The 12,410-nt window shown below is 31.6% G+C and overlaps 1 protein-coding gene across 1 annotated transcript; it reads right to left on the bottom strand.

Moving 5' to 3' along the window:
* Positions 1-7,606: 7,606 nt before the first annotated feature.
* Positions 7,607-11,725, bottom strand: LOC114730052 (probable enoyl-CoA hydratase 2, mitochondrial). The gene is made up of 8 exons (XM_028917071.1): positions 11,571-11,725; positions 10,952-11,121; positions 10,603-10,677; positions 10,056-10,146; positions 9,901-9,952; positions 9,528-9,631; positions 8,551-8,627; positions 7,607-8,050 (listed from the first exon to the last, which is right to left on the bottom strand). Exons 1-8 carry the CDS (start codon positions 11,704-11,706, stop codon positions 7,874-7,876), a joined length of 882 nt encoding a protein of 293 aa, XP_028772904.1. The 5' UTR covers positions 11,707-11,725; the 3' UTR covers positions 7,607-7,873.
* Positions 11,726-12,410: the final 685 nt, after the last annotated feature.

The raw sequence follows: 12,410 nt of genomic DNA, 5'->3' as shown, positions 1-12,410 counted from the left end.
TGGACTCTTGGCCCCTCTTTTTGTTTCCTCAACTAACTCCCCAGTTCTTTTGGGGCGTAAAGAAAAAGCAACACAAGTACCCAAATGGCTATCCATTAAAAAGTCTCGTGTTGGGGAATTTGTCTGAACTTAAACAGGAGTTATGGATATCATGCACCAATCCTTTTATAGTATGCCAAATGTCCAATGCTTCTGCACTCATGTTTATCTTTTCAGTACTTTTTTTAAAAAAAAAAAATTTCTATTTACAAGAAAACTTTCGTGCCATTAAATTCTAAAGGCAAAAAAATAACTAAGTATCTTTTATAGTTTTGCTTATATTATCACTCAATTTTTAAACCCTAACTCCATATAAGTTAGTCTTAGAGCTTATTACAACTCAATCTTTATAATTTTAAAGATTTAAAATATTAATCCCTATGCTTTAAGAAATAACTTTAAGAGTAAAATAACATTTGACGCTCAAATTTATTTGTGGTACACTTAGCACACTAACGTTATTTTACGGTGCGTCCAGGACTGTAGATCATAAATAAGATTAGAGTGTTAAATATAAAAAAAAAGTTGAGGATGCTAAATGTATTATAAATAAGATTAAGCTATTATGATACTGGATGCTACTAAAAAATAATATTAAGGTGTTAGATGTTACTTTATCCTAACTTTAATCCTTATAATTTTATTTTCTAAAAGAGACCAATATTTAAATGATTAAATTTTAGGAATTAAATTACATTGAGTCAAAATTCTATAATTGAGTTTTACTCCTTTTATCCTACTTATAAGTCACTTTCAACATGTTTCATATAGGTCAAAAAAATCTTAAGCTTCATTAAATCTCATTTAAAACCAAATAACTTTTCAACTTTATCTCTATTTAGTATACATTATATATTGTGCAAACAAAATTAACATAATAATAAATGAAAAGTAAAATTACACATTCATATGAAAATGTATTCTCTTCGTGCTGTATAAATAGGACCAAAGAAGTAAGTTCTAATAGGGTCAAAATTATAAGAATTGGATTTTTAACTAAATCAAGATAATAGGTTAACTGTAACTGTGATGTTATTGCTCTCATTTGGTTTCTTTGATTCTCAACTTCATCAAATCCAATTTCAAAATCAGGTTAAACTTTGGAAATAAGTTACATGTTTTAAATTTCTCTCTAGTTACTTGGTCCCTTACAAAAATGATACAAATGATCCCACCTCAACGTGTTGAATGAAAATGAAAACTCCAAGCAGCTTTCTTGGACATTCTAAACTCTAACCACACACACATTCACTGATATAAGAGAACACACGGCATCCACACGCTTGAATTGAAAAATCTAAGCAAGTTGACAATTGAAGGACGACGGTTTTCCTTTTCTTTTTTTTTTTTTTTTTTGTGAGTGAAAGGATGACAGTTTTCTTTGGATAAGAAGATTGACCAAATTAAATTTGTAAAATCGGTGGGCGCACATGGTATTGTGCAAGACGCAGCGTTTTAATTGTGAATGGGAATATATTATGGGCACGAGTTTTATAATTCGAACCTTGAACATTTTAACAATTGTGTCATTTTTTTTTTTCTTCAATAATTTTGCTCATTGAGTTCGCTTTCAAAAGGAACGGTGCAGCACGCGTGCCTTGCACGGGTCCACCCGTCATTATTGTTTATTGTGATGCAACTATCCCAACTTGTCCGTTGCTTTTCTTCTTTCTTTTTTCAAAAAATTATTCAAAGTGTACACTAATAAATAGAAATAAAATTGGAATTATTTTTATTAATAACTCTCTTAACTACCTCAAATTTCATTTAACCATTTAAGTTTAAAAAGTATACTTTTAATTTACTAATCTTAATCTAATGAAAAATGCTGACTCCTTCAATTTAAATGTTGACATTACAAATTAAATGTGCACAAAGTATGTTTTAAATTTCAATTCTTTAATTTAGTATAATTATTATGATGAATCCTATAACTTAATTTTTTTTTTCCGTCTCATGATGATTGCTTTTATAAATTAGGAGATTTTCTTTATAAACTATATTATATTAGCATTTGAAAATTAAACTTAATATATTAGTATTTAAAAATATTTTATTACTATTTAAGATCTTAAATTTATCATTTTTTATTAATAATTTTTATATTAAAGGACCAAAGTATGTCTTTTAAAGTTAGGAACCAAATTGAAATCTTATATAAAATTAAATAACTAATTATATACTTTAGCCCATGATTGAAAATGGTATTTTAGAAAAATTAACTTGTACTTGTTACTAATAACTAAGTTAATTAATTTTCTTAACATACTCAAATTAGTTAAGTAGTTGTTATATCTCCGATCCTTAATATAAGATTTAGTTGAATTAGATAGATTAAAAAAATTACTAAATTACTTTAACATATTTATATTTATTATTTTTTAAAAGCTGATTTGACTCACTTATAAATTAATATATAATCTAATAATATGCATAAGTATTTTAGAAATATAATGTAATATAATTGGGTCTTATATTAAAAATCATTAAAAATCAGAGGTAGTAAGAATTACATATAGTTTAACTTGAAAATTTTAGTAAAAATCTTAAGAGTTAAGATGTTGCATAGAACTAGTAAATATGCACCTCACACCGTAATATTTATTTGGGTGTAAAAATATTTATTAAAAATTTTAAAGGAATGCAAACGTGTCATAACCATTAACTTAAACACATGTCCATTAACTTTTATAAAATAAACAGACGAGAAACCCACTATTAAAAAGTAGCCTATGTTTGCTTAAATAAACCGTTGTAGCATTTTTGTCATCCTTCTAAAATTTTTTATGAGCATTTTTATAGCCAAACGAATATTATAGTGCTAGGTGTGAATTCGCAAATATTTCATAAAAAGTTTAAATCTTAATCCTAAAATAAATTAAAATATTTTAATTATAAGATTTTATTTATAAACTATGAAGGTTTTAATTAAAATAGGAGGTAGTACAATATAATATTTTTATTCTTAAAATTTATTAAGAAAAAGACATAAAAGAGCAATGATGGAACTTCTGACTGTCGCAGGAGACAGCCTTCAATTCCCTTTGAATTGTTTTTTTGGACCCCGAAAAAATGAACATTAAAAAAAAAAAAAAACAGTTCGTGCGGGGTAAGGCTATCCCCAAAGTCACCCGCACGAGGGCTCTCAAAATGACAGCATGTAAAGCCGTGACAGTTAAGCCGACCCTATCCCTAATGTTTGAATTTGAAACTTTGACTTTGACTTTTCTTTCTCCAGCTTTCGACCCTTCCTAAGCCACACGCCATTTATTACTTTTTTAAAAAAATTATAGAGTACTCTACATCATATTTTTTTAATAAGGAAATATGATTTTATAATTTATTTATTGATTTTTATCTTATAAAATAATATAAATGTATTTGAATCAAATTTCACAAAAAAATTACAATTTTTTCCATACACACGTTCATCAGTTACCATGTTTTTTTTTTTTTTTGGGTCAAATCATCTTGCATTTGATATTTTAGAGTAATCAGGATTTGAGAGGGTGAAGCCAATAATAAGGCTTAAATCTGAGGCTTTGTTAAAAATAACACGTGTTGAATTTTTTTTTACCACTCGATTTAACAATGATTGATTAATTTTGCTCCTTTCAATGATTCAATAAAAAGGTAGAAAAATAATTGATAGAAATCAGTGATGCAACCTTTTATTATTAAATTAATAAAATATGGACAAACACAGGAGGGTCTTGCTTGCACGCATTCACATTTGGACTGGGGAGCTGTGTGAAACCGCGACCGTCAAATTGCTTTCGTGAGATTCTTTTCATCATTTATTTTAATTAATTAATTAATTCACTGCACTGATATTAATATTACTGTTATCAATGGGGTTAGGTACAGTGAAATAGGCTAATTCTCAGTAATGTGTAATGTGATTAACAAATGTTTGAATCTTTATTCGGAGAGATACTCATATTTAATACTCTTCCGGTCCTTAATGTAAAACCCATTTAACTAATTTGATTAGATTAAGGAAGTTAGGTAAATTAGTTAATTATAAGAAAAGTGACACATTTTTCCTAAAACACCATAATCATCTTTCTTAATACCCCCTCTCTCTCTTCTACTTGATTATAGTTGAGGGAGTATTCATAGGGGTAATTTAGAAAAAATTGATAAATATGATAAATGGGTCTTATATTTAGGACAAAAGCCAACTCAAAAATTAGATCCTATATTAAGGACCGGAGGAGTACTTAATAGTGACTTGAACATGATTGCTTTTAATGAAAAAATATCTGTGTCTACCAAAAAAAAATACTCCTCTAGTTATTAATATAAAATTTAGTCAACTAATTTGATTAGATTAAGAAAATTAGGTAAGTTAGTTAATTATAAAAATGTGACATGTTTTTCTTAAAATACCATAATCATTTTTATTAATACTTATTCTCTTTTACTTGATTATATTTGATGGAGTATCTATAACGGTAATTTAGAAAAAATTACCAAATATTCACACTGTAATTAAATCAGTCACCCTCAGTTATCTCAACTCAACAGGTTTTATATTTAGAACCAAAATCAACTCAATAACTAGGTCTTATCTAAAAAACCGGAGTATTACTGTTTTGTTTTCACATTCACGAAAAGTCAAAGAACACGCAGCACACCATTGTCAAATACATATTCACACTGTAATTAGATCGGTCACCCTCAGTTATCTCTTCAAGTCGTTGAGTTCTCAAAGATGTTGATTTCTTTGTGGTTTACGTTAGCTGCGCTTCTGGAAAATTTCAGACCACATGTTCGATCCGTTCACAAACAAATGGCCTCTCCTCAGTTGCTTAATTAAAAAGACAAACAGAAGCGACTAGTCACTAGCAAACAAATCAAAATTTTTTTTTTTTCGTCAAAAGCAAACAAATCAAAATTTAAAATCTTCATTGACAGAGGTAGACACATACAGTGCTTGACAATATCTTTAATAAGATCGCTTTTAATAGAAAAATATCTATGTGATCAAATGAAAAAAAATAAAAAAAGTTTCCATGGAATCATGTCATGTGAAGCGCTCAATTATATGTACTTCATTATTAATTTTCAAAAGTAGTCAGGGCAAAGCTTTGGTGAACTGGGTAGGGAACCAAAAAAAAAAAATTTCAGAAGTATCTAATTAAAATATATCTACCAACAGTTTTTGTCTTAAATATATCTTCCCATGGATGACTAATTTCTTTGTTGTTTAAGCAACGACCCACAAAAATTTCGTCTACTTGAGAATCATTTCCTCATTTTCCATTGGAAGAAATATTTTAGTTAGTTACTCTAGGCGCGAACAAATCCCTTGAGTTTTTTGGGATCAACGTGCCTAATCACTGCACTAAAATCACTAAAGTATTTGGATTATTAGTTATATACTGCTTCCGATTAATAATATAAGACATATCTAACTAATTCACACGTAGCAATAACAATAGTTAACATGAAATTTGTCATGAAATTTAAATGATTCCTAATTTTACTTTTACTAACCCAAAAAAAAAAAATCCTTCTTGAAGACTCATAATAATATAGACCAGAGGGAGTAGATATTTGGCTTCATGTTGTAAATCGTTAAAATCCTTTCCTATTGAAGTAAATTACTACTACTAGTTCTAAAATCACGATTTGAATGGCTTTCGATGTGAAACCAAAGAAACTATAAGCCGCCACATTGAAAATCTTAATTTTCACTTAGACTACTTAAGTAGGAATTTCTTTGGCCTGTAGGAATTACACTTTAACTATTCTCATCGCTGGTGGACCACATTTTAAGTTTAATTAGTCAAGCAATTAATTTAATTAAAATAACAAGAGATTAATTATCATATGTAGCCAGTATGTGGCTATGCTCACCAACTTTCTCATGCCATGAATCAATTTGCAATTCAAATAGCGTAAACCTATTTCTCTCATATTTATGTTTCACATAATCAGCCTTTGAGCTAGTAACACTCGTAATCCCAACCCGCGGATTACATGCCTAGAAGCAAGAAATGCCATATCATTTATTTGGTGCCAGACAGAGACTTCCTCTTTCTCAAGATTTCCCTAAACAATAGGCAAATTGGGGAATTTTTTTAATTTATCTGTTTAGCAGGAGTTGCTTGGATGCCCCTTAAAACCATAGTTTTGAAAAAACCCCATCCAAACATCACGATTTTTCGTAAAATTATTTTTGGAACGAAAACTATGATTTGGGAATATATTTATGGTTTTCCATAAGTGATTTTTTTTTGGGGGGGCTTTTGGAGGCATAAAACCATGATTTGATACTTTTAGAGTATATACACATATTAATTATTAATTAATTATATCAATAATACTTCCAGTTCTTAATATCAGAGCTAATTAAAGATTTAATTTGATTTTAAACATAAGGTTATAATTCACTTCAACCCTCATATTTATTTATTTATTTTTAGTAGTTCTCACAGTAATTACACATCATAATATCAAATGATAGTTTTAATGCGTATGATTAACAATAATTTTCAGAAAAAATAACACACATTTATCATAAATAATTATCTTAAATAATTTTTTTATTATCCACAAATTAGTTATTAAGATCTCATATGATAAAAAATTGCCCTTATATATGGTTATTTAACTTTTCTAAAATTATCGTAACACACCCGGGGAAAAACAAATAACGCATTAAAAATTTCCAATGTACAAATATACAGAACGTGAAGAATGAATCGCGTGATAATCTAAGCTATTTGGTGGTTAACCAAATAAATTTAAATTAATTAAATTTTGCAAAATTGAATATTTTAAGAAATGAGAAGATAGGTAGGTGACAGCTATTTACAAATTTATTATTTCATACAAAAGTATAAATTAAAATATATATTTATGTAATTATCATATTAATTTATGTCATTTTAGTTTGCATATAAAAAGAGTGATTTTGATTATAACTATCCAAATATTTTTATTTTATCAAAATTATTTTTTTTCCTTACAAAATTTATTCTTCTAAATCTATTTCCAAAATAACTTTTTTCTCTATAAACCATTTTTCAAACTATAATTTGGTTTCCCTCAAACATCTCCTAAGTTCTGACTCGTATCTTTTAATGAGTTTTGATTTTGGTTCCTACATTTTTTAACGAGTTTTGGTTTGGTCATTGAGCTCGACAGTGTTAACAAGGTTAATACTACTAAAAAATCACAATTTGAAATTATAAATAAGGATGAAAATCAAAATTCAATTAAATTATAGAGATCAATAATAGCACTTACAGTAATTAACTACTACCAAAATCATGATTTCGATGGCTTTCCATGTGAAAGCAAACGAATTATAAGCCAACTCTACAAAAATCTTGTGTAAGAGTTTGACATAAGCTTTTTTAACGAAAGCAGTAACCATTCTTAACTATTGTTGCTGCTACTAGGGCAAGCCACATTTTAAATTTAAATGGTGAATACATGATAATCATAAAACGGCTATGTTAAGCAATCAATTTACATCACAAGAGATTATTTATTATATTTAACCAGCAATGTGGCTATGCCAATTTTCTCATGCCATGAATAAATTTGAACTTCAAGTAACAGAAACCCGTTTCTCTTGTACTGTTGTCATTTCTTTCATGTGACATAATCAGCCTTACAGTCATGCTAGATTCTTTCTACTGACCAGCCCCAGAACACTACTTTAGTAAATTACTTTCTTGTTAACCCAAAAAAACAGAAAGGTGAATGCTTTCAAGTTATGCACTCACCAAGTATCTATAACCACTCATGATCACCAAGTTCTATGTCCTGTTCATTCCAATATGCAGCCAGAAGTAGCAGTGAAATAATGATCCTTTTACTCACCAGTGTACTTTGGTTTCCGCTTCTCAGCAAATGCAGCCAAACCTTCCAACCGATCTTTAGTATTCAGCACCTCATCATAGCATTCTTCTTCCAAGGCCAAACCTGACTCCAGATCAGTTTCTACTCCCTCATTAATGGCTCTCTTTGCCATCCTAATTGCGACAGGACCCTGTTAAGAACAGAATTACCATTTTTCAAGTAGAATTATCATTTTGACTTCATAATTGCTCATCGTCTGTCACAAATTTTGTTAGAACTTACGATGAGACCAATAGAAAGAAACAAAATAGATATTCTTTACTTAGCAGATATAAGTATCAAAAGGTTCTGAGACCAAATTATACAAGATAAAGATCTGAGAAACTAGGGTCTCCTCTTGATCTGTTTTTAGTCCTCGCAGGCAGCAAAAGTCAGAGGAACAAAGGAACAACATGTAAACGATAACCACATACCATTGGACCAAAAAAAAAGAAAAATCTTTTTCTTTGTTTTATTGAAGTTAGCTCCATGCAACTTACAAATTTTAGTCAACTACAAAAAAAGAAAATGCACCAAAAAAAAAAAAATCCAGAAAATCAGTCATTACCATTCATGTACAGAAATTCAGTGGCACATAGCTTTGGCTTTAGTTATCATTTCAAGCGCAAAAAGGTTTTGCTAGGGAGATACCTTCTGACTTATATCCTGAGCGACAGCAAGTGCCTTTGAACGAGCTTCACCAGAAGGAACACAGTAATCAACTAAACCTGCATCAATGTAAGCTTCTTCAGTAAGTATTATTGATCTTATTGGTAGAAAAAATTGGCAGGTCTCGTTTGGCACAAAGCATCGAAAATAAGGAGTAAGGATTGGAATTGAGATTGACAAAATCATTAAAAGAGTGTTCAGTATGAGAGATGACTTGTTACTTGGGATTGAATAAATTGATATAGGTGGAATTGGAGAATACCATGGGGTGAGGTGGTATTCTCTAATCCCACCTACATGGATTTGTTTAATCCCATATAATAAGCAATTACTCATACTAAATATTCTTTTAATGGTTTTTCTCAATAATCTCTTATTCTCAATGCTTCATACCAAAAGATATTGCAGTTCCTTGCTTTTTCCTCCAAAAAGGAAAAAAACTAATAATTTGTTAGTTTTGAAAAGTTGCACATTGGCGCTGATCTTTCTCCTAGCTTCCCAGGAATTCACTGGTGATGGTTAAGACTTCCAGGATGTTTGCAAGAAAGCCTAGGCAAGCACAATAGGAACCCCAAAATATGATACATCTCCTAGAGTCAATACAAAAAAGGAAGCTTGCTGAACACTAGCTGGGAATTCTAGTTATTACTTTGCGAGGTTATGTCTTTTTGGAGAACCTACCTCCGCATTCAGGATTCTTTTTTTCTTCTTTTTTTGGGGGGGGGGGGTGCTCTTGAACTAAACTGTAAGTTTAGAGGAACAGTATGCATGTAGCTCACAACAAAAAGGTGGTATATTATGACCACAAAAATGATGCTCTTTTGACCCTGTACTTTGTGTTTATTGAGTTGAACAGAAATTTACCAATCAGCCAACTAAAACTCTGTCGAATTTTATGAACATGGATCAGAAATTTACCAATGAGAGAATGAAATGAGTCAAATGCCCAATTTACATACCCATAGACAGTGCATCTTTGCTATTAATCTTTCGACCAGTAAATATAATATCCTTAGCTGTTGCCTTCCCAACCAATCTAGGGAGTCGCTGTGTCCCACCTGCCCTGTGCCAATTAGGATTCCATCAGAGCCAATCTCATTTTTCAGCAAAGTTAAAAGTGCTATCTCCAAAATTTTATCCCACCGACCTAGACGATGAAATATAGTTTGATCTCTTAACAACCAATCCTTGATTTATAACTTCCCACATTTTTAGGACTGTATACTTTACTATCGAAAACGCAGCCATGTCTCCATCCATAATTAGACGGCAGAACTGATGAACGCAGTTACAAATGGCAGTGTTAAGGATAGAAGAAGTGAGGAGAGATACCCTGGTATTATAGCAAGTCCTGTCTCCGGCAAACTCATGAGAGCATCTTCTCCTACGCCATAAAAGAGAAATAATCTAAGTCGAATACTCATATGATGTATCACATTCCAAGCATACATAAAGAGAACATATCAAAATGCTCCACATTTAACTACCACATATTCGAATATCACAAGCCAGAGCCATTTCAAGTCCACCACCAAATGCGACTCCTTCAATAACAGCAATAGTTGGTACGCAAAGTGCCTGGATAAAGCTCAAACAAATTCGTATAATGTTAGTTTTCAAGTGTCAATGAAGATGAGAAAGATGGAAAAACAGAGATGCCATGAATTATGCGACAAAGTACAACTCAAGCAACAACCAACAAGCATCACTGACAACCTATAAAAGCTCTTCAACGGAGATATATTCATCAATGCAGACCAAAAAGGAAAACAAACCGAACATGTTTTGCTTTCTTTTTTTTTTTTTTAAAATAAAAAAAGGAGGCAAAATCACACACATGTTGGATGTGAGTGGTCAAAAATAAAATTGTTAAAGACGGAACTGTCAGAGAATGCAAAAAGGAAATGGAACTAAAAATTAGAAAGTTTATGCTAAGAGCTGCCTTAGGTGTCGTCAGCCTGAATTACACATGGTGCTTCATCTGCTACCTATTCATTATACATAATTGAAAACCAATTAATGATGTGAACTAACCTCTAGAAAAGAGAATGTAGAGCGAAGAGAATTCACAAAATCTTTAGTCTCTGATGGACTCATTGTCCGGCGCTCCTGTGATTCAGTAAACATAAAACTCTCAGACGCACACATTAGCACATTACTCTGCTGTGTGAATACAAGTAAAAGGAAATCTAATCAAGTCTGTCTCATAGCAACAACCAAATCAACAGTTGCGAAGGCATTTAAATGAAATTTATCTATTTTTTGATTTGGCATAGCTTGGATACATTACTACATTAGTTCTAGGCTTATAAGAAGAGTTGAGTTACAAAATACAAAGAACCTAGTCTTCTTTTCAAGATGGACATGAAACCTCGTGAACTACCTTTAAATCGGCCCCAGCACAAAATACCCCAGGAACTGAGCTTCGGATCATGGCAACCTTTGCAGATGACTCTCTATCAATGAATTCTAATGCATGCCTCAGACCTCGCAGCATATCTTTCCCTATAGCATTTTTAGCTCCAGCCCGGTCCAAGCTAACTTCAAAAATACCTGTAAAATGTTTAAATGATTTTAAAATGGACCTGTAATTCAAATTACACCCTTCAAACTGCATTTCAAAATAATGCAGGAAACCATGAATAAGAGTTTTTGTGATCATGAGGATATCTCCTTCCCCCCCCCGCACACACGTAGAGGAGCTTGATAAAGTTCGTAGAGTAGCACAAGATCGATGCAAGAGAGTCACATGCACAGAATCAAGAAACGCCATTAAAAATAACTCATACTTAGCCCTTTTATTTTCATCAAATTTAGATTCGAAGAGAAGGTAATATAGTAAATCGCAAGCTGAATCATTTTCATTTTTTTTTGGGCCAAAAGCAACCATTTTCAAGTGAATCCCGACAGAATATAGAAAAACAGTCAATCAGTTTGATTTTTATGTACTATTAGATATAGATTAGAGAGCCACTCGCAGCGATTTTTGGGGAAAGCTTTACCGGAATCCGGGTCAGCGAGTCTTTGAAGCTTGACGAACTCAGAAGCGAAGGACTCCAAAATGAGAGTCCTATGATTCTGATACTGAAACTGCCATCGATCGGAATTGCATGGAACAATTTGCTGAGATATAGTCATGAAGCTTAGAAATGGCTGATTGCGAGTGAGGTAGGGTTTGGAATTTCCACGCAAGCAGCGTCCTAGAGGCCTTGCCAAAACCCTCAAAGCGCCCATTTTTATGTTTTATGATTACACCATATGAGCCCTGCAGGAAGTTGGAATCGACGCTCTCTCCTGCTATGGATTAAACAACAGAAAATTTTGCAAGAGACCGGAAGTCCTCAACGCAATGTGTAGAATGACATGGTGAAAGTGACAACAAAGTGCAGTAAACTCCAACAAGTGTAGATATCCTCAAACTTCAAGTTTTATCATTCCTTATATTTTCTATTCTTCACCATTTTAACAAAAAGTTTTGGTGGCTCAATATTCACGAAAGTTTTGGTGGGATTTGCACCTTGTTAACAAAATAGATAAATAGCTCGGTGGCGTAATTTTAAGATCCAAGAAGTGGTTTATTATTTTGTCACCAAAAATCATGGTGACAATTGGAGTGGTTGGCTTCAATAGAGAGCAGTCACCTGTGGGAGTTGTCGACAGCACCGAAGCCCTGGTGTCGATTAGTGACCAACACCGGGACGACAAAGGGGTGGCGAATGGCTAATTAATGTCATAATTTTTTTTTATTATAATCACATCTCATAAAATACATTGAGTTGTGCCGTAAACTCTCCCTGTTTTTTTTTTGAAAATTATAATCACTTCTTATAAAATACATTTGA

The sequence above is a fragment of the Neltuma alba genome, unplaced genomic scaffold (genome assembly GCF_004799145.2).
Source record: "Neltuma alba isolate B1F8T4 unplaced genomic scaffold, ASM479914v2 tig00012700_pilon, whole genome shotgun sequence".
Classification (NCBI taxonomy): Eukaryota; Viridiplantae; Streptophyta; class Magnoliopsida; order Fabales; family Fabaceae; genus Neltuma; species Neltuma alba.
The sequence above is the reverse complement of the archived record's forward strand: the minus strand, read 5'-3'. Positions and strand labels throughout refer to the sequence as shown.